At 46.9% G+C, this 23,373-nt stretch overlaps 1 protein-coding gene across 2 annotated transcripts in view; it reads left to right on the forward strand.

Annotated features, from left to right (window-relative positions):
* Positions 1-23,373, forward strand: part of sim (bHLH transcription factor single-minded) — a 65,474-nt gene that overhangs the window by 37,537 nt on the left and 4,564 nt on the right. Inside the window, exons 3-7 of one of the 2 annotated variants that reach the window (XM_077629981.1) lie at positions 18,453-18,538; positions 19,382-19,471; positions 20,624-20,735; positions 20,824-21,109; positions 22,696-22,802. In XM_077629981.1, the coding sequence (XP_077486107.1) occupies positions 18,453-18,538; positions 19,382-19,471; positions 20,624-20,735; positions 20,824-21,109; positions 22,696-22,802 (681 nt within the window). Of the gene's footprint in view, positions 1-18,452; positions 18,539-19,378; positions 19,472-20,623; positions 20,736-20,823; positions 21,110-22,695; positions 22,803-23,373 lie in introns of both variants that reach the window. The other variant, XM_077629980.1, reaches the window with a different exon arrangement.

Raw genomic sequence — 23,373 nt, forward strand, 5'->3', positions numbered from 1 at the left:
AGCTGGCTCTCCCGTATCAACCATGATGCAACTTTTCACCTTGCATAGGTGGCAAATTGTGACGCCGCCGGTAGGTGTGGGGACATGAGGGTCTTATACTATGAATAAAATGAAGATTTCAACGCAATTTCATGAGGAGTTTAGGATTCTTGATTATAAGTTTTAATGGTGAGGCAACTGTGGAATCTTGTAAGCTGTTGTTATGGAAGTATTGGAAATGATAATCCATTCTTTCAATGCGTAGCAAAATCTTTCTTTTAAAATTTCTCCATCGCTCGCAGTTAAGACGAAAGGCTGCCATACCTTCCAACGACATCGTTCTCGTTTATGCTTTGCTTCTTAAAAACTAACGATACATATGTGTACTGCATTCTAGTCGCTTAATTCCTGTCTTTGTAACGGAAAAGGAATTTCGCTCCTCAGGGAGACACCGGAGCTGTTTTCATCTGCTCACGAAATTCACGGAGGAGAAATCGAGGAAGGCAATTTTGTGGCGCAAATCGGAGCCAACCTCGGATGATTTTCCTCGTGCAAGAAAACCATTGTCTTCATGCCGATTGTGCATAGAAGTTCTGAATCCATTCCGGTCGTGCCTAGACATCCATTCAGTCTCATCCCACGTAATATGTGGCAGGACTTGAACCGCCGTTCCGCATCAATCATCTTGTTGGACAGATTATCGAAACACGCCTTCGGCGCAACTTTAATCCGCAGAGAACTTTCGCCCACACTTAGGACCGCCACACAGAATTAATCCATGACGAAAAGTAGTTCGTTTTTAATTTTTTCTCGTTATCTAAAGAAAACCCTAAGCGGCAGACGAAATCATAAGGTGAAGAATTTTTATGCACGAAGATATTTGACACATTCAAACATTAAACAGCTGATTTCGTTTACTAGTATGATTGGTCATCGGAATAATGCAGGAAGCCATAGACCATGATATATTGTTGCCGACTCCTGTTTTACTTTCTTTAAGTCGTATCTTGCTCTAATAGTGTATGAACAAGAACGTTGCATGGTTTAGCTTAATTTGCATAATAACTTCCCACTATAATGTATCTGGCCCTGAGTGCAACTCAAATGAATAAAGCAGCCGTGAAGGCAGCCCAAGCGCAGACAGTTCTAGCGCTGCTACACGCGCCGCGATATATCAGTGGACACTGCTGGGACAAACAGCCATCGTCTGCTCTACAAGATAATCGTTATCGCCGTCACAACGTGTCCGAAATTACACAGCTATTCCCCAGACATTCCATGCATAGAGCTGAAGCACCGGATCGTTGTGCAATCCGGCACACGGTCCTGGTGACCCGGTCGACACCATGGGCGGCATGCGCGCTCCCTTCTTTCGCTCTGCTGCAAGTGGCTGTATCCTTCGTGGGCGGCGCCCATCGATCCCTTTGCGAGACCACGCCCGTGCGAGCCTGTCTGAATTCCGCCGCTCATTCCCTCCAGATGGCACTCCGGCTGCTGGTGCAAGCCGCTCGCAGTGCAGGCGCGGATCAGGAGGATGCAGCAACGTCGATCCGTTCGTATAATCGCCTTTGATCCGAGGAGCATACAGCGACGCCCCGCCCGCGGTTGCATAGCCTCGAAGTTCTCGTGTTGGAGCCTGCGCAGCTAAGAGGCTGCTCAAGGCTGTGCAGGTGGCTAACACGGGCTCGAGAGCAGCCTGAGTAAGTAAAACAATGATGGTTTATGGGGGTTTAACGTCCCAAAGCGACTTGGGCTATGAGGGACGCCGTAGTGAGGGGCTCCGGAAATTTCGACCACCTGCGGTTCTTTAACGTGCACTGACATCGCAGAGTATGTGGGCCTCTAGCATTTCGCCTCCATCGGAAATGAGACTGCCGCGGCCCAGATTGAACCCGCGTCTTTCAGGTCAGCAGCCGAGCGCCGTGACCAGGGAGCCACCGCGGCGGCCCAAGTAAAACAATGAAAAGCAGAAACCCGGGATAGAAATGAATGAATGAATGAATGAATGAATGAATGAATGAACTTTTATTGCGGCAGATGAAGGCGTGTGGCCATGGTTGCGGTATTGGGAAGAAGAGGATCCATTAGGTGAAGTAATAGTTCAGTTCCAAGTCATGAGGATACAAGACGGAAAGGATTCGCCGTCGTGCGAATTAAGTGCTTTTTTCCCGCGGGCTGCTTTTTTCCAGGATGCAGCTTTTCCTTTGACAATTTCGTTGTTGGACGTATAAACAAATAATGGCCTAACTTATCCATGCTGAATTCTGTGTCAGTTTAAACAGTTCAAGTTAAAGGCCTCCCCCTACGGCACCTTTCTTCCTTTCTTCTTTCACTCCCTCCTTTATCTCTTTCCTTACGGCGCGGTTCAGGTGTCCGCCGATACGCGAGACAGATGCTGCGCCATTTCCTTTCCCGAAAAACCAATTTTCCATTTCTAATTTTCATATCGGACCTCAAGGTGGTAGGCGCCCGCTCGCCGTGAGGTATAGAAAAGTAGCCTAATCACGTGGTATTGCATCGCATGGACGGTAGATTGCGCTACCAAGCAGCCAACGCTCGTTACTTCGTCTTCCTGATGGTGGTGGCATATTTTTTCACATTATTGGCTCTAATTAATTAACTAATCATCCTATTGACATCAAATGTTTCACGCATCATTCCCACATCGTCCTCTATCGATCACAGTCATTCGTTTGATGTTATCTCGTCTGGGAAGGTCACAATCGCTGCGGGCACGTTTTGGTGACATGCTTTCGTGGCACGACCCCGTCGACATAGCCTAGAAATGCTTTCGCATTAATAAATACACCCCCGTGGAGCTCTGAAAGGCAGCCTGTCACAGGCTGCTCTGAAGATGATAGCAACAACCGCGTGCAGACCTCCTGGCCTTTCATCGTTGCCCCATATGCCCATATGAGAGAAGTCTTGCTCATGATGGCGCTTTGTGCAGTTGTGACTAGTTGGTTACAAGTGACCGGTTTATACGATAATCCAGACTTCCTCGTTTGCGTATAATGTCGTATACAAACTGGCAAAGAAAAACAGGTCCCAACCCAAGCCTCCTACCGCTGCGCCTGTTCAGTTTCTGTGTTTCGTTATGAAATATAAAAACAAAACAATATAAAATAACTTTTTTGTATTTAAGCAGCTTCAGCTTCCCAGTAATGAGGCAGAAAGACAGCAAACAAAGGTGAGAAATATAAACAGTGTATTTTCTCACGCGAAACGCGGAAAATGCTGGTTATTTTCGGAACGCCTATTGCTCTACCAAAACTGTACGTCGCCTGCCATGTCAAACATTCTTGGACAAAAATTTTGAGTATTGGAATATTGTAAGACACTGTTGTGGAAATATTGAAGGTAATGGTCCATTCTTGCAATGCGTAGCAAAATATTTATTTTAGATTTTTTCCATCGCTTACGTCAAGTATAGTTAAAACCGCCATAAAAGCCAATGGCGAACGTTTTTAAAGATAGCAAAAAAGTTAATAGCAAAAAATGCAAGCCTACCGAGGGCAGATCTGCGAATATATTAATTATTACAGTGAACTCTTACAATACATGAAAAAATTACGTTATAAGCTCTTTCCCGTTGAAAAATGCTTTTGTGCAGATTTGCTCGGTACGGTAAAGAGAGTACTGCGGCTCTGAACAACCTGAGGTTTAAGCCCACGAATAAGTTTCTTTGTTAAAGCCAGCCATATGCAGCTGAGTTACCTGAAAAAGCGAATCTCATAACATGGCACAACAGCGACCCCAACGACAGCATTTTGGCCTTTCCCATATTTGAACAGCGCAGCCGAAGTTGCTCCCCACTCTGAAGCTTCCTTTTAGTAACCATGTTCACGCGCAATAAAACGGGATCTCCAACTTTTTCCTTGCTTTTTTTTCTTCTTTTAAGAAATTGCGCTTTAGGCAGCAACTCGGTCCGCATAAATCACGAAATGTCAGTCCGCTACACAACCGTGTGTGCACTACAGCGTCGCGCAATCGCTCCGCGACAGCGTGAAGTTTGCCGTCCGTGGCTTCCGGAGCGTCGCAAAGTTTGGTTCCGCGCCGGTCCTCCCCGCCCCACAGCGCCTTTTGTGACGCAAGGCCGTTGCGCCATGCGCGATCACGCACAGAGTCACCGCCTGCGCGTATTTCCATATCGGCTGCGCGCAGGCAGTTCTGCGCACGTGGGCGAGTCGACACCGTTGCGCCAAACGGATGCACACGTGGGTCCTTTTCGAGCTAAAGCCAGGGCGAAATGTCTTGTCCGGAGAGTGTATTCAGTGCCGTCTCGCCAATATCGTCATCAGATCCACATCTGTTCTACAGCGTTGACTCTTATTATAGCCGGATAAAACGCAAGAACGAAGTGGCTTTTCCCCGTCAGAGGAACCCCTTCAAGCCAATGGCGTCGGCCCATTCTCATGACCCTGCCTGCTAGCGTGACAACGCAAGGAGCGGCACATGAAACTGCATAGTCTCCTCGCTCCATGGTCGGGGCTAGTTCCCGCTCTGCATTGTCCCGCTAGCAGGGTCATGAATATCGACCGATGCCTTTGGCTGGAAAAGGGTCCTTTGACCGGAAAAGGCCGCTTGGTTCTTGAGTTGTGTTCGACTATGACTTGTTCCTCAATTCGCGCTTTCATCGTCGTTGTCGTCGGAGTCCGCAGCTCCACGTTCCTCGGTTGACAGGAGACAAATTGGAGAGAGAGAAAGCCGCTCAAGACGGCGTTTTTAAAGAAGCGCATCAGTTCTGCAGCTTGAGCGCCCTTAGAAGTCAGAGTCCTCACTGTACTCCCGCGTCTGTTTCAGGGGTTATGTAGCCATTGGGGATCTCTGAGCTCCTTTCAAATTGACACACGACAACCTAGATGGAGAAATTTTCCATGGGAAAACCACTGTGAGCCCAATTTCTGACGAATATAGTCTCGTGAAATGCATGGTTAAAATTGGATCCCCCTCCTCCAAGGGTGACCCATAAATCCATCCCTGCTTCGAAGTTGGTTGCTTTGCCAAATCAGCTTTCAACTTCAGGCGGCCAAATGACTACCAAGCTTCTTTCTATCTTTGATGAGATTATTCGTAATTTTGTTTAAAGCAATGTTACGTACTGGGGTTTCATTAACAAAGGTAGGAAAAATATGACCTGCAACAGGTGCAAGCTGGATGCCGCTGTGGAAGCCACAACGGTTGCTAAGTTATTTTCCCAGCTTCACCCGGAACTTCTTTAGTTCTATCCCAATATGTATTGTGCTGCGTATGCATTTAGTAAAGTATGTGTCATAAGATGTTCTTGCATGCTTTCGAATGCACAGAGACCTGTAGAAAGATCTTTCTAACCTACGTACGGCTGCAACGCACACGTTACCAGGGACTTCCAGTCTCGGAAGGGGGGAGGGGTGGGCGGAAGGGCCGAATTCTTATATTTTAATGACTGAAAAATTATGTGCATATAGTTTGTATATATTTGTGAAGGAATTCAACAATGTATATAGGGAGAAAGCAGACAAGGGAAGGAAAATGCGGGGTTTGCTATGACATAGATATCACGGAGGAGTCCAACAGTCAATAAAAGCAGTGTGCATAGGGGAATGCTTCTATTTATTTTATTAGTGGTGTTGATAAATTGGAAATAAATAATTATTTTATCGCTGAAAGAGAATTTATTAGAAATTAGAGCACAAAATAAATATCGGCGAAACTAGAAGTCTGAGTAGGGCCGGTGTCAGCCAAACGGTGTCTTACACGATAACTTCCAGAGGAACCACTCTTAAAGAGCGTGGCTATCATAGCAGTAGAATATAGCGCAGCCGAAAGCTCCAACATTAGCGTGCTATCCAAAGACAGTGTTGCTCTCCTGAACTGAGCCATGAGGAACACCTGCACCACATGACGGGCATTCACAACAGTGTCCCATTAGTGGTCGTGTATCCAGGTAGAACCGGTAATTTCTCTTTCTTTTCAGGATGCATTGGTGCCTAATTAATACGAACACTTCGGTTCCCGAGCAAAACTGTCCAAAAAAGCGAGTCACCCGTTATAACAAATCGCGAAGAAAAATTTAGAAAAAGAAGCGCGCTATGATTAGGACCTGCCTCTGTGCACAGTGTCGGTCAGTGAAGTTTTAATCTTCGGTGCTCCAAGGCCATTGTTTTGAGCGCCATTATGCTTGAAATAATGTGGTGCAGCTTCATGCACCTAGTGATCTATTCCGTCTTCATGGCGTATTATGGCTAGATGACCTGACTTCTAATACAACTGTTCTACATCCCATGAGCCCATGACTCAGCCGTCTGACTACTGCTGAATAGGTTTTCTACGTAGCACAAACTGCCGGGAGAGTTTCTTCACAGCCATTCATGCAATACGGCAAATGGTAAGCGGCGTCGACTGAAAAACGCTGCACTGTAAAGCATACAAACTGAAAAGGAAAGGGCATCAGTCAGTGAAGTGCAATTTTCCACTTCATTCCTCTGGTGCTCTGCACTCAAAAGGTATAAAGTGAAACATCCGCTTGGGGCAGTAAAGAGTTTTTTATCTCTTCGCTGTCCATATTAACACGACGAAAAAACGAGGGTCCCAATGGGCTCTGTGCATTTTTCCTCTGTACATGGTTCGGGCAGTGAGATTCTATATTAAAGAGGAGTAAATTCATTGGTAAAGTTTGGTCACCAGCGAAATTGTGCTTAATATGAATCGTCCAAAATAACGGGGCTCATATTAACGAGTCATGACTGCTTTCTCCGCGGGATAAACAATCCGGGCGACACCGTAAGCTGTCTTAACCAATAATTGCCATCCATCTATCCCAGCCCGCTAAATTGTCTAGCCCCTTTCCAGCTGACACCCACCTAGATGGCTGGATGGTTTTGCTTTGCTGAGTCCTCGGCACGTCGGCGACGATATTATACTCAGATTAAGCTCTGTTCGAGGTTCAGCTGATCTGATAGATTCGCTCCTCGGATGGAGGCTGATGAAGACGACGATGTGCAATGCACAGCGCGAGAGTGTGTTGCAGTTTAACATGAGGTGTGATCGGATGCGGCGATAGCATAGTGCTCTCGATCGTGCAGTGGCCATCGAAGGAGATCTGTTCGCTCAGCCGCGGCTTCGAAGCTAAGTAGTGGCGATATTTATTTCTGCACCCTCAAGATCAAGGAAGCCACAAGATTCTTGTTTGGGTTTGACCCCGTGAAGTAGTTCTTTCGCAGTAAAAAATTCACATGTCAGCGAGTTCAGTTACGGGCCGTGCAGTACCGCTTGTTTACACCTCCAGCAGTCAAAAATTCAGGGGGGGCACTTAGTTGGCCTGAAGTGCGGTGAGGCGAAAACCTTTAGCGCGGTGTCGCTGATGTGTGGTGAAGATGTTGATTAAAGACTACAAAGACAGTTTAGGCGGCATCAGCCGCCGCGGTGGCTGAGTGGTTATGGCGCTCGGCTGCCGGCCCGAAAGACGCGGGTTCGATCCCAGCCGCGGCGGTCGAATTTCGATGGAGGCGAAATTCTAGAGGCCCGTGTACTGTGCGATGTCAGTGCACGTTAAAGAACCTCAGGTGGTCGAAATTTCCGGAGCCCTTCACTACGGCGTCTCTCATAGCCTGAGTTGCTTTGGGACGTTAAACCCCTATAAACCAAGCCAGTTTAGGCGGCATCCTTCCAGGTCTGCGTTCAGGAGGCGTCTGGCAAGATTGCCTTTGGAAGCGCTCCTGGAAGCGTCACACGCTCCTTAGTCACACGGCTTTATCAATTTCTTCGCGATGTCAATGCAGACTTATCTCGATTGATCGCGGCTGTGCGCGACTGCTTCCACATTGGAGTACGCTCAAGCTTCGTCTTTAATATTGGGACGCGACAGAGTGTTGCAGCGTTGCCAAAGGGTCCACGGAACGCCATCGCCCGTTCTGCGCGGCGCCTTGCCCGTTGGACAATTTAAGGAAAGGACGCCTGTCTCGCATGTCTCGGTGCACACCCGAACCGCGCCGTAAGGGCAAAAAGATGAAATAATAATAATAATTGATTTTTGTGGGGAAAGGAAATGGCGCAGTATCTGTCTCATATATCGGCGGACACCTGAACCGCGCCGTAAGAGAGGGGATAAAGGAGGGAGTGAAAGAAGAAGGAGGTGCCGTAGTGGAGGGCTCCGGAATAATTTCGACCACCTGGGGATCTTTATGAAATCAAAATTGGTTTTCAGGAAAGGAAATGAACCTTGTCTCACATATTTCGGTGGCCACCCGAACCGCGTTTGATTGACAGCAATAGTGTGGCAAATTTCGCGGACGGACGAACGGACAACGATGAGCCATTAAAGGCTTTCGCTTTAATATTGCCGCGAATCTTTGCAGTCTTTGTTCATTCTTCAAAGCTGCCGGCACGCCGCTTTATCGTTTTGTTTGCGATGCAAGACGCGGCCAGATTTATCTTGATTGATCACATCCAGGCAAAGCTCATTCTAGGATGCGCCAGAATGTTCTAGTAACTTTGCACGCTTTATCTCGAAAGTTCGCTATCAGCTTTCAATTGAGCACGGCCAACAGCGGCGGGCATTCTGTTCGACGACCGCCGAGCACGCTTCTTGTTTTCGCCGCCGCCGAGTGATTCAGTCCATTGTGGGCGCAAGGCAGCCCAAATAAAGAGTTTTGCTTAGACACCATTTTCGCACCATTTCTGTTCTCCGGAGTGCAGTCACCACTTCGTGACAATATTTCGAGTGTGAGTGGTCCACCCACCCTGAGCTTGAGTGTGCCAGGGTCAGGAGTGTTATAGGGCGCCACATAACGTCACAATAGAGCCCGCGTGTTTTAACACGACAGCGTTAAAGGCCCCGTGTCACAGAAAAGCCGGTGTCGTCGGCGTCGGTGGCGTTGGCCGTGAGCGAAAAATGGCGCAGTATATGTCACATCTCGGTGAACACCTGAACCGCGACGTAAGGGAAGTGGTTTTCCTTCCCTTACTGCGCGGTACGGGTGTCCAGCGAGAATTGTGAGACAGGCGTCATTTCCTTTCCTTAAAACCAATTTTCATTTCATTTTCCTTCTCTTACGGCCCGGTTCGGGTGTCCACCGAGTTATGTGAGACAGGCGTCCTTTCCTTAAGTTGTCCAATGGGCCATGCGTCGCGCCGAACGGGCGATAGCTTTCCATGGACCTCTTGGCAACGCTGCAACACGCTATCGCGTCCTACTCTTAAATACGAAGCATAAGCGCCCTCTAAATTTTTTGACAAAAGGCTGTGCATCTCGGCCAAGAGCTGACGGCTCTCGAGACTGTGTTGTCCACTTGATCAAGAGGGAGCTTGAGAGTGAGCGCTCTTGGAAGCGAAGAGGAGGGAGGAATGGCTATTGTCTTGCCATCGGCTCTTAGGGTACGGCGATAAACTCGCGAGTTTTTCAACTCTGTCCCATGTTTATTGCATGATATTAACTGAAATTTCGACTTTGTACCTCTCGAGTGCCGCTTATCAATCCAGGAGGGTTGCAAATTCGCTCAGATTTGAGATTCCGAAACTATGCAGCAATGACGTGAAACAAACTCTTCCTCTAAAAAATTTTACGAATTGCTGCACCCACAGCATTCCAAATACAGCTAACGCGTCTGCCGCTTTCGATGACGGTGGTGCGTAACGAGTGAGGCTACATGCGACTCGGTCAATCAGCGCTGTGCACGTCCTAGCTGTCATTGTGATTTTAAATAGCGATCTGGCGGTTGCTTTTAGACTAAGCTTTTGCAAGGAAGCAGCATTGCAGCTGTTCAGATACTCAGCATACAGGACAAACAATAAGTTGAAGACGGTGCCAAAGACAGCATGAGCCACCGAGATCAGCGCGCGGGGCTGCATCTCCTCTTCTCCGACGGCAGCCGATGAGAGGCGCTACTGGGCTCCAGCAGGCGGCGAACTCGGGCTGCCCAGATGGGAAGGGAGCACTCGCGATTCATTTGCATCGGGAGCCCATCAAATTGGCTGCGCAAACAGAGCAGACGGCGATCCTGCTCAGCCGCCCCCTCTCGCATTTCCTCCTCTCCACCTTCATCATCTCTCCACTCTGGACGGCTGGGTCTGCTATCTGCATCGACGAAACTCATCCCCTTCTTTCAGCATTTCCCTCTCCGCGTCTTCCTCCTTACCTTCGTCTGGCGTCCAGCGACGATTGCCCGTCGGCACCGCGCGCTTGTGTGTACAGAACAAAACGACCGACATTCGGGGACAAACACGCGAGCTGCCCAGCGCCGTTGTTGACACTGACTGGTGCGCCCGCGTACGCCGCGTAATGTGACACCGCCATGCACAGGGATCTAGATACCACATCAACGAACGTCGCTTGAACAGTTTTAAGTTATAAGAGCTTTGCGCGAAATCCTGTCGCGAAACTCCATTCTATGGAATGCAAATCTGTTTCACCAGAACTAATTTGAGCTCGCCGCATCTTTTGAAACAAATTGGTTCTTTTTTGAGGATAAGAAATGGTGCAGTAATTGTCTTACATCTCAGTGGGCACCCGTCAGCGCACTGTTTAGGAAGCATTAGCGGACCGCTTATGACTTAGAAGTGCATCATTTTTGCAGGCAGACATTCACGCATTTTTTGCCACCGAGACTTCAGATACTCCAATTCATAAGGCTGTGCAGCTCTCGAAACTTCCCAGCGCCATGCTTTCAATTGCCAAGCTTTGGGATTACCCATATGCTTTAGGCTGATACGACGACGAAGCTGGCTTGAGCTGTAGTCGAATGTATTGGTTAGTGCACTTGTCTCGGTCTTAGTATGAGCAGCAGGCCGATACTAAGCGTGTTTTCGAAGGAATATGCGAGAAAAACTTCAGCGAGGTATGCACTATTATATTCTTACAGAAGATTAAAAGCCCTAGTTGGGTATAACTCAAGAACGAAGCGGCGAATGCCCCTCATAGGAAGTCCTTAATAGCATCGACCGACTGCGCCCTATCCACCACGGATTAACCACGGAATAACTGCGGCGTCATGAAAACCGGTCGACACCATTGGCTGGAGGCCTTCCTTTAAGGGCCATTTGGCGCTTCTTTCTTGAGTTGTATACCACTGTAGTGTCCAGCTTGCGTTTGCATGAGAAGAGTGCACAAACGCGCTGACGAGAATTCGTAAATGGCGAGTACAAAAAAGTCTGCTGGAAATTGCTTGCTTTTACCTCAAGTACAGAATATAGTACTGGAGTTTTCAGTTTTGTTAAATAAATGAAATTAGGAAGCCTTCGCATGCTTGCAGTATATTTTGGTTCATCAAAATGAGTTAAGGCGTGCTGATTTAAATTGCCCAAACATTCACTTCAGTGATCATTTTTATAAACTCTCCTGAGAATTGCTCGAGGGGTACATCTCTTTGATTGCAGACTCGTGAAGGCAGGCGCCGTGCATGGCTTGCGTATACCAGTGCTGCTGTGCGCTGAGCGGCAAAGCCGACTTAATCAAGTACCAAAATGCTCAACGAAGTACTGAAAACTTACCGCAACTTTAACAGTGATTCGGTTCGAGGGAATTTGATAAAAAGAAAGTTCCTCGTATATAGTGCACGTGGACGGTAGCTCAAAAAGAGGGTAACTGAGCATATAACTTTGAGAGACCTTTCTTATCTAATCATCGCGACAATGATGATGATGATGACGATAACAACGACAACGGAGGCGATGATAATGAAAAATAAAATGTTAAAGTGCTGACTGGAGACGCATTTTGCAACGGTTACTTTCGTGCTCGTGTCGTTCCCTCTTTATCACTGCTAGCTGCCGACTTTGTTGTCAGAGCGGATAAATTACGAAAAGCAGCAACCTATGTGTCTGCTTTCAAAGGCGAAGATGATCAATAGGAAAAAAATAGCTACAAAAAAAGGGCTCTGACCTGTAGTTTCTGCTTCTTATCATTTCCGCGGCCACGTGAAACTGGTAGCCGGCGTTTTGACGCTGTTATAAATTTTTAAGACTAACTTCTTCCGCTCCCTTATCGGAATTGTTCTATGCCGGTAGACGTTTACAAGTAGTTCTAAGTTTTTGGTGCCTTTGGACACTGCTTCCATGTTTTTTTTTTAATATCCACTATTTTTTTTTTGTCGCGAATATACATCACGTTTCTATCCTCATTGATAGAGCTTTGATTATCCGAGGTAAAAGCGTTATGGAGCGTAAGAGGGAGAGATAGAAAAAAATAGTTAATCCAAACGTCCAGCGGGCCACCCTTCACTATAACCGTTAAGCCATCATTAAACGGAGCAGCAGTCCACAGTCCGCGAAGTCAGCTGCCAGCGCATTACACGGAACTCCTTTTGTAAACGCAATCCGTTCGGCGGGTCCGCGAGGTGCATACCTTCCCTCCCCCTCCCTTTTTTTTCCTGTTCCCCTTCCCCTTTGAACAAACAGGGGATATTTCAGGCTTTGCGTCAGCGCTGTGCGCTCATGAGGCAGCCAGCGGCTTTCTCCCTTGTCGCTCACGAATGCACAGAAGGCCCATACAGAGCCCGCGCTGGTGGACATAATATATATAAGTTGACGCTGGTCTTCTCCTCTCTCCCTTTTTCGTATTCAGCCTTTGTTCTTGTTTACTTTGAGTGGGGCCATCTTCGCCTCGCTTGGCCCGAACCAGCCGGCCGACCGTCATCAGCGGCATTGTCTCGCTCTACGCGACACAGCGTTCTCGGTAATTTGGGCTCGATATGTTTAGCGGCATTCGTTACGTAGTCGCGTCGCCGGAGAGGGTGGCTTCATCGGCTCCGATGCTCGTTTGGCTGTTTGCCTTTGGACCCGGCCTAAAAGGCTATTAGGATTGCAATATACGCTGGAATGAAGTGGCTGCGATAAATAACAGGGTGAAAACGATCGCTTTGTTATTTCCCGTTTTCTCTCTCTCTCTCTCTTTTGCGAGAGCGCTTGAATCAATGCGCGGAAATAGATAGAAACGTAATGAGACAGCAAATAAATTTTAGGGCAAAGGAAAGAAATAAACGAAAGAGAGAGATTAAGGGCATCCCCAGTTAGGCGCAAAGCGAAAAAAAAAATAGCGAAATATGCCACATCGGTAAGGCGTAGGCTGTCGTCACTGAAGTGACGTCGTCTCTGAAAAATAGACGAGACCCTGTACGGCCTATTGCGCAAAGCACCATGCGTCTGATACATTGCGAAAGTATCTTGCATATTCCTTCAATTCTACCCAGAAGGTGAATGTCAGTGCGTTTTCAAGGCGGTGCTGTTTTTATCATGGACTGTGCTTTTTGACAACCAATTCTTTTTCCTGGACAACACGAGTTATTTTCGGTTCTTGGTCTGCGTCGAGAGGAAATGTCAGTCACCTAGATATGTCATCGTGTCTCAAGATGTTTGGAAGTGTATGCCTCTTTAGTTGTGCCAAAGTATGGGGCATATGTTCTTAATGCCGAAATATATTCCAGGGCTTTCACGCTAGATTTTCAGCAATGTTTGTCTTGCATGTCTTTATACGCGTACATTCATGACCAGCAATCTTGGACAAAAATTTTGAGTATTTAAATATTGTAAGGTATACGGTTATGGAAATATTCAAGTTAATGGTCCATTCTTATAATATGTGGAGGAATGTTCCTTTCAAAGTATTTCCATCGCTCTCATCGAGTAGTTTAGGCTGCCATAGAAAACCAATGGGGAACGTTTTTGACGATAGCAAAATCATTAATATAAAAACAAATACAAGCCTGATTCTAGAGATCTGCGGGTATTGCTTGTTGCAGTGAAATCTTCCAGCACATGAAACAATGCGTTCATAAAGTGCTTTGCGTTGAAATATGCTTTTGTCCAGAATTGTGGCGCATGGAATACGTGGTAACGTGTAGGTATATGACGATCAAATGTAGATGACATTCAGGTGAGCACATGACGGAAGAAGTAACAGGACAAGAAAGCTCCAATAGAAATCGCGAGCTTCTCATTCTCTTTCCCAACCTCTCCAATAAAGATGTTTATGCTCCTGCGCTGTGAGAGCTTTTAGAAGAATAAAACAAACAGCAAAAAAAGACGATGAAAACCGCCGCCAGCCGCAGGCGCAAACGATGAGATTGCATGTCTACAAAATTTGCTGGGTTCAAACCCGACCGCGGCGGCTGCGTTTTATGGAGGAAAAACGCTAAGGCGCCCGTGTGCTGTGCGATGTCAGTGCACGTTAAAGATCCCCAGGTGGTCGAAATTATTCCGGAGCCCTCCACTACGGCACCTCTCTCTTCCTTTCTTCTTTCACTCCCTCCTTTACCCTTCCCTTACGGCGTGGTTCAGGTGTCACACAATATATGAGACAGATACTGCGCCATTTCCTTTCCCCCCAAAACCAATTATTATTATTATTATTATTTAAAATTTGCTGCAAATTGTTGTTGTGTGAGAGAAGCTATTATAAAAGATATCTGAGGGATGAAATCTCTAATGAGCCCCGGTCGTCGTTATAGTCAGCGCGCAATGGCCGCCCATAGGACCCCTTAAAACAGAAGGATGTCTGCATATATCAATCTGTTTTCCATCATTCCTTTTCCTTCCGTTTTTCTTTTTCCCTCGCTCCTCTGACATATGTTTAATAATCCTTGCTTCTTCCCAAGTGTGGCAGGTTTTATAGCAAACAGTGTGGCGAAAAAAACACAAAACAAGGCATGTGTACACCCCGTCCAAGAGTTCAGAACGAATTATGAAATATCCACTTTTGGTTACGTTTAGTAATAGCCGGCTGATGCACAGATGTTTTATAAATGAAAAAAAAATAAATCTCTGTCTAGTCTATGCATGCGGTATGTCTTTTATAATTCTAGAGCGTAGCGAATTCAGCGACTTTGCAACTTTTTGAAATGCGGGGTGGAGCCGCAGTACACGATTGGACGCCATTATTGGCATTCCGTGCCTCAAAACAGTAAAAATGAACTGTACTACTCGGTAATGTGACATCGTAGCTTTTGCAGCCATCGTGACACCTCGCAAAGTTATTAACTACATCAGCCCGTCATGTAATACATGGTGCGTCATATTGCATAACATCGCAGCCCAGTTTATGTCTAAGGTCAGAAATCAAGTGTCAGCAGTGAGCATAAATTCAGCGCTAGCATCCTATGCTAAAACTGAAATATACGCGTATATGAGACAGTCATTTTGTGTGTACAAATGCCTGTTTGACATATACTATATGTGGACATTTTTTGCGATGTAAGCAGAGATGTTCAACCGAACATAGAGTGTTCACGTATCGCGAAAAGTTATAAGCAGGGCACACGAAGCTTGCTGGCTTACTTCGATTCCAATGCCCCAATGTAAGGGAACTCTGCAGGAGTATAATTTGGCAAGAGCGATGAAAAAGTGCTTGACTGCGATCTCCTGTCTACAGTTTTTTTTTTCTTTCTCGACAAATAGAAGCCGTTTGTAAATATGAAAACGCTTAACTTAAACATTATCCGCTCAAGATGTAAATATCACTCATTCGGTTCAGTTAGGTTTTATGCCCTTCAATAAACTGCGTACGTCAATGGAACAAACATCGACGTTATTAGATGAGAAAAAGAAATTATAGTCCTAAGTTAATAATAAAACATGCAAAACATAGTGTACACATCTCAACTATCACTCTCTCACAATGCCTCGCATATTTCCAAGTTTTATCAGAGCTTCTTCAGGCGCTTCGTCGCCTCACACCACAGACCTGCACGCCGAGAAATTAGTTCTTGATTGGGCTGTGAACTGAACAATTTTACTTTCGTAATAAACATACGGCCACGAACCTCGTTTAATAGCTTGCGCATCACTACACTAATTTTTCTTTTCATAATTAAAATGCCATGCTTTTTGAGAAAATGATTACAATCCCATTGCGCATCAGTGCGTCTTTATGTCATTCATAAGAGAGTTCAGCTATTCGTTTTTTAGTTGATTTACTTATTTGTTTTTTTTTTAGCAGCGTGCTTTCGAAATTAACTTTCGATGTAGCTCACCACGTTTACATCGGGTGAAGATAACGGGAAATAAGTACCTATTTAACGCAATTCACTGTTCCGATGCAGACGCACTTTCCCGCTTTTTCCTCGTGTTTTGAGTCCAGTCTACGCTCTGTTTCTTGAGTTCCGTGTCCTCAGCTACACCTGTGAGCTCTCTCGCAGTACAGTCGGCGTGATAGTAGGGCCGCTGGCCCACTTATGACTTCATGCACAAATACATGCTAATTCCGCGCAATCCACCTCTAATCAAAGCGCTGCTGCAGATAAACCTGTATGGCGTCAGTATATTCAAGGTAAGGATTACGAACGAATTCCCAGCTCCACTTAGTCCACTTTAACAACCGTTCGTTCCGAAGGACCTGAATAGAGTCGGGCTTACCTCATCACGCCTTCGCTCGAGCACTGGATCTCAATCCGCGCCGAGCGCTAATGGATCATTTAACGGAGAACGGCCTCGTCGAGAGCCGCTTTTAATCCGGCGCAGCTTTTATTGAACGCCGCCTCCGCCCTCTCCGGTTCGCGCCACCGAACTACGCTGCTAGGTATATACACAAACGCGAGCGTAACTGTGGGAGGCGGGATGAAATGTGCGCGCATTTGTGTTCGTTTCGCGCGTTTTGCTTGCGCCACTCTGGGAATGTTTCGCGCGCTTTCGATGCGCGGGCACGTTCCGCGTCTTTGGAACGAATCCCGTCTCCCTCTCATTATTCCTCCTTCCCCCTTCTCTCTCCCCTCTCTCCTCCTCAGTTGAGGAGTTCACGTTTGCGCTGGGACTCGGCTTTGGCGCGCGCACATAAAGCATGTTTACAAAGTGTGGGCGCCCGCTGCGAAAGTGGAGGGAGTTTGAATTTTAACAAAATATTGATCTTGGAGCAGCGTTGTTCAACGATATTTATTTATTTCCCTGGCAAGAGAGGAATTTCAGCGAGGTCGTTCCTGGTGTTTGTGGCCGTTCCACTGCTGTGAGACGAACTTCAAAAGTTCAAAGACATGGCCGTCTTGGGCGTGCAAGTCGGGCGCTGCATGTATCGCTGCCTGAAGCAGGATCCCATGGATGCATGGGACGTATACGTTTCCGATATCCTTTCCGTATAATCTGTTCTTATTATTTGTTTCAGTCACATCGTTTGTGTAGCTTTGTTTTACACTCTCTGCACTCTAAACACAAATGACTTAAATGGGAATAAGCTGTCCTCCCCCTTTAATCAAAGGGAGTGCGCTACAGGAGAGCTTATTCCTTTTTTACTCCCGTATAGGCGTATTTACCTTTATAAAGTATATATCGCATTTATTAAAATCCAGTTACTGCGTGAGTCACCGCGCGTCGTGTGTAAGTTGTCTTCATTGTGCCCCGTCTTTGTTCGGCTCTTAAAACGATGGAGTAGAGGCCCCTTCATTCTTCCCGTGTGGGTCTGAAGCGCTAGCTGCTATAGTTTTCTGCCATTGCTTAAAATGGCAAAGAGCAAATGAGCTTTCAATGGCCAACAAGTTTCCAAGGAAAGCAAATAAGCGCTCAACGGCTGCAATGTGAGGAGAGCAATTTGCACTAGAAGATGCGATAAAAGAGCAAGTTGAAATCAATTCATGCTGAGCATAACCGATGAACTTTATTGCGGGAGTGCGCGCTCTTACTCCGTCATAGAACCTGCTAAGACAACGTCAGAGAGGCACTCCGAAGGGAGAGGGGGTAAGCACTCCTTCCCTCGTCCCTGCGTTACGAACACCATCACTCGACATGGTCTACAAAATGCAACTATTCATCTTAAACCCCACCCCATGGCCCAACCTCTAGCCTCTCCAACTACCCCAGCCTGCTTTAACTGCCTTGAATTTCGCGCAAAACTTGTTTATTGCAAATACACATTTCCGCCATGGCACGTAAGCACGGCGTGTACATGGCGTGAAAGTACTCCATGGCATGTAGCCATGTAGCTTCCCCCCCCCCCCCTCTTCCCCTACCCACCACCTGCATCATGGAGCGCCTGGTTGAATTCGGACTAGTTAACGATCAACTGGCCCTAGTGGAATATGTCCGTCCCCTCCTCGGCTACCAACACAGTGCTTTCTCTCCATCCTCTCTGCCATTGTAGTAATCCTCTCTGTCATGCGGAGCGCCTAGGCTTGTTCCGCATATTGAACACCTTTTGACAGTATTTTCGCAAATATGTGTATCTTGCATCTGCTTTTCTGGGCTGTTGCCGCGACCAAAATGGCTCGTTGGTCTCGTCAAGCTATGTTCAAAGCTGCTCACCCTGCAGGGCACCATAAGTGGTTGAAATATTTAAAATAAACTTCATTTAATTCAATTTGTTCGGAGTCGACGATACGGTCAAACCTTCCGGATACAGTCCGTACTCACCTCGACGAGGCAAACACGAAAATACGGAGCTTATTTTTATTATTAGGCTCTCTCTTCGACACAAACGCAGTCCCAATGGCTGCATATCAGCGGCGCCGTCAAAAGCGTGCGAATTTCATTTACAGGCGCCCGCAAAGCTGACGCAAGAATTCAATGTGCATCGCACGCAGGTCTGGGCGACAGCTGGGGTTCGTGTCCTCCGGTCACCTCGAGTCGGGAAGGCGCCATCAAGGAGCTCGGATCTCATCTGCTTCAGGTCTGCCCCGCCTTCAGCGCCAACTTGTTATCGAATTGTGTGGTGCAGACGTTAGTCCTAAAAGGAAATCATTCAGGCCTCCTAAAATTTAATAGGCACAATATGTATTGCCGTTCTGTCAACCATGCTGTATTTCTCTCGGCTTTGTTAACTTAGCAGTAAGACAGCATTTTTCAATATCGAGCCGGAGAAAAATAAGCCAAGTGTTGTTCAAAAAGACACACAAAAAAATAAAGGCTATACAAGTGCTTTTAAAACCACCAGAAGTGCTCTGTTTGAGACCTTCGTTCATACTATGTAACGAAATCCCAAGGCCAATCACATATGTTCCCTAGCACTGTAAGGCAATGAAACAACAGCGTTGGCAAACCCCCAGAACCCACACACAGCTCTCCGCATGCGACCTGCTGTGACCCATATTGGTCTCCTCTGCAGCAAATTCCTCCTAGTGAAGAACATTTAAAAATTTCCCGAGACCGGTTAAGCACAACTACTCAGACCACGTTCTAAAAACCTCGCCTTAACCGCCTTTACCGCCCTTCCCTTACGGCGCGGTTCAGGTGCCCAACGATATATGAGACAGATACTGCTCCATTTCATTTGCCCAAAAGCCAATTATTATTATTATTGTTATTATTATGACCGCCTTGTCAATGGTGAAATTTACTGATTGCGTAATCCTTAAAAATACAAACAGCATATATATAGTGCATCTAGGTTTGCAGGGAGGCGAAGTCCTCTTGACCGTCTAAAAGAGAACAAAATAATGTAAGGGTACATACATGCATAGCGTCTGCCTGAGACCATGAGCTGACGGCCGTGTGCGTATATTGTCCCCAGCAGACGCTGGATGGCTTCATCTTCGTGGTGGCGCCCGACGGCAAGATCATGTACATCTCCGAGACGGCTTCCGTGCACCTGGGACTGTCGCAGGTGAGCACGCATTGACTTGCCAGCGGATCGACGCCTTAACGATAAAGCTGAGCTCGTGTTCAGCACAATTTCAGTACATCGCTGAAAGTTCCCTCTCTTTCAGGCGCGACGTTGACATGACGTAAAATTCGCAGACGATCAATGCCATTTATGCGGCAAAGTATGCGTTAGCATTAGTGCACTCCCAGACGGAGCGGCCGTTACCGCTGACGGCTTCAGGCCTTGCGAGGGGTGGCGTGACCCAGACCACTGATCACCGTGTGACAAGCCGTATTCCCGCTCCACTCTCCCCACTCCTCGACTCTGATTGGCGACGGCGGGGTGTCCCTCTCGCCACCTGTAGCCTACCGCCCTCTCCCCTCTAACCTGAATTTCCTCCTATCCACTTTGCTTCCTGCCAATCCAGGCTTCACAGGCCAGCGCCAACTTCGGACGCTTTTTGCGATGATGGGCGTTCTAATGCTAACGCGTTTAAAACAAAGTAAAGGGGCGAGCTTTCTTTTCTCCAGCGGCGGAAGCCCTTGGTACTACTGCGGTAGGGTTCCGCGGCAGAGGTCCTTCTCTCCTCGTGCTAAGTCAAGCCAGCCAGAAAATACGCACAAGCGTGCACAAAAAGCAGCAAAGAGAGGATGCATCGTGCCATACGTTTAGTGAGTCTACGAGGCAGTGTGTTCTGTCAGCTGCTTTGCGCACCCAGAGGCTTATATCGTTCGGGACACCCTTCTGTCTCATGCAAACTACTGCACGGCTAATTTTGCTGCGATGATTTCTATCCACTACATATAAGTGTCATTTGCATAGAGGTTACATAATACTGCAAGGACCCTATTTTTTTCCATTCGCTAATTCGCGCCATCCCTTCGTGGGTAAAGTCATAAAGCCACCAAGCAGAATGTTGTAAAAAAATTATTTCCTCACTCCGCATTTCAGAATGCCACGGAAAAACAAAAACAAAGCACAAATCATGCGTAAGGTGAGACACGTCGAACACAATGACGATCTCTTCGTCTTACCTAAGCCGAGGCTTTATTGTTTTGTTTATGAGTCGTTCGCTACTTACGAGTGAAGCTCAGCATTAGACCAAGTTCGCACTGTGGTATTTTTTGCGCCTACAGCGCGTGCACATGTCAACCCACGTCAACCCTGGCGCAGGTGGAGCTGACGGGCAACAGCATCTACGAGTACATCCACCCGGCCGACCACGACGAGATGACGGCCGTTCTCACCCTGCAGAGCGCCCTGCCCCACCCGCACAGTGCCCAGGGTGCGTTACCATAGACAAGGCCGCCGCTGTATCGCACCGGTGCCATATATGCACGTGTCTCATACGCGCCACTGCCTCTCACGTGCAGAGCTGGAGGTGGACCGTTCCTTCTTCGTGCGCATGAAGTGTGTGCTGGCCAAGCGCAACGCGGGCCTCACGGCGGGCGGCTACAAGGTGATCCACTGCAGCGGCTACGTCAAGGTGCGCCACTACTCCATGGACGCGGCGCCCTACGACGGCTGCTACCAGAACCTGGGCCTGGTGGCCGTCGGACACTCGCTGCCCCCGTCGGCCATCACCGAGATCAAGATGTACTCCAACATGTTCATGTTCCGCGCCTCGCTCGACCTCAAGCTCATCTTCCTCGATGCCAGGTGCGTCACACCTTTCGTCTGTTCCGACGGCGTATGTGGAAAAGCGGTGGAGCGCATCTGTTTCTCAACTTCTGCGGGATATTGCGCCGATGTATTCGCTCAGCCAGAAGTTCAATGCCGACACAAGACAGAGGGATACGACGGTACTCAGGCATACGACACTGCAGCGCTGTTTCGTGACTTATGGTAGGCCATTGCCCAGTTCGGCCGCAAAAACGCGAGACCGAATTAGCGCTTCATCGACGCGAGAGCTTTCGTCACAGCTCTAAAGAAATAGTGGCACTGAGGTAATTTTCTATTATTTTCTATTAAATTCCACATACACAGCAGTCATGTTCCACTCAGGAAATTTTCACCTTTTCAGGGAATTAATAATAATAATAATAATAATAATAATAATAATAATAATAATAATAATAATAATAATAATAATAATAATAATTGGTTTTGGGGGGAAAGGAAATGTCGCAGTATCAGTCTCATATATCGGTGTACACGTGAACCGCTTCCTAAGGGAAAGGATAAAGAAGGGAGTGAAAGAAGAAAGGAAGAAAGAGGTGCCGTAATGGAGGCCTCTGGAGTAATTTCGACCACTTGGGGATCTTTAACGTGCACTGGCATCGCACAGCACACGGGCGCCTTAGCGTTTTGCCTCCGTAAGCAGAATTGCCTCCGAAAGCAGGATTTTGAGAGCTGAAGCTCTTTTTCTTTTTTCAAATTGGTGGAGCTTTCAAGCTTTCATGGGTAAAATGCTTGAAATAGAGATTTTCGATTTAAACTGAGGGAATTTCCGGTTACGGTACGGAAAAGAACTGGTACACAAGTAGTATCACTTTTCCTCCTCACAAAAGTACGCGGCCAGTGATCAGCAATTATAAAAAGCTGGTTTGGTGAAAAGAAGGTCTGTATGATTCACCACAGTACAAGGCTTAAGAAGTGCACCGTTTTTCAGGAAAAAGTTGCATTACGTTCCCCACCAATGGCGTTAACTGCGCACTGCAACAAACCTTTCCTTTGATATTGTGTGTTGTTCATTTCGAATCTAGAACCTTAACTCAAATCTTGATGACTTTACCTTGGCCGCCAAATCTTGCGCCCTTATCACAATGTGTCAAAGCACTTCGTGGTACTTCCACCCGAAGATGATTAGCAAAGTAGATTCGTACCTGCGTTGACATACGAACTCAAACTAAGACTCAGCGGTATTCTTATCCGCACTGCTCCTGTCCGAAAGAAAAAAAACTGCGATTCTCGACCACATAAATGCAAAAAACATTGCAGAAAACACTACATCAATGAAATAAAGCTCGCATTCTGGGGGCAAAATTCCAAATTTGCCCACCCCCTTCAATCGAGCCCGAATTTGGCATTTAATTCGGTATGTAATTCTAGTTTCTTGTAATTAATAACCCGAACTATGACCGCGAAATGTTTCGTCAGAGGTCTGGCTACGCTATAGCGACGGTCAAGTGTGACTGTATTTGTTCGAATTCCCGGCATGCTTACGCGCTGATTTCCTGGTAATGAGTGAGATATACTCACGCGTCGATGATTTCAATCAATCGCTGTATCCACGCGTATCGCAGGGTTGCGCCACTGACCGGCTACGAACCTCAGGACCTGATTGAGAAGACGCTGTACCACTACATTCATGGCTACGACTGCTTGCACATGCGCTACTCCCACCACACACGTGAGCACCTTCCGTTTACTCAGCAACTCACGGATTGTATAAGCATGGCGCTCCGCTCATTTTCTCAGCTGATTTCCAAAGTCCTGCCGAAGTCATTTCTAATGTAAAAGGATACAAAGATGCGATCACATACCAGGTGTTTCTGGAAAGACTCGAAATTCTACAAAGATAGGCTTTTTGGGGCAAAAATGTGGCTTTTGCGACATACTATTGCCAGTGCTGGCGGGCACCGGAAAACCGGTGAATAGTCTTAAGTAGCAAGTTGGTGAACTATTTTTAAAAAACTAACTTTTTAGCTAGTAGAGTAGAGCGCCTAGTTGCAATTAGAGATTTGTAGCCAGTCGTTAGTAATAGCTATATAAGTTTTTTATAACTTCGAAAACACAATTACACTTGGCGCTGTGGCTCGAAAAAACTTGGCTTTTTTTTTCTAGATACATGCACTGGAAAGATTGCTTTGCCTGCATGCTTTTCAAAAGCGCATATATTTTTACACGATGTAGCCAAATTTTATTGAGCCACAGCGCCGAGGATGATCGCGTTTCCATGATTTTGAAATCTGATATGGCTA

This window comes from Amblyomma americanum, chromosome 7 (genome assembly GCF_052857255.1).
Source record: "Amblyomma americanum isolate KBUSLIRL-KWMA chromosome 7, ASM5285725v1, whole genome shotgun sequence".
In the NCBI taxonomy this organism is placed as follows: domain Eukaryota; kingdom Metazoa; phylum Arthropoda; class Arachnida; order Ixodida; family Ixodidae; genus Amblyomma; species Amblyomma americanum.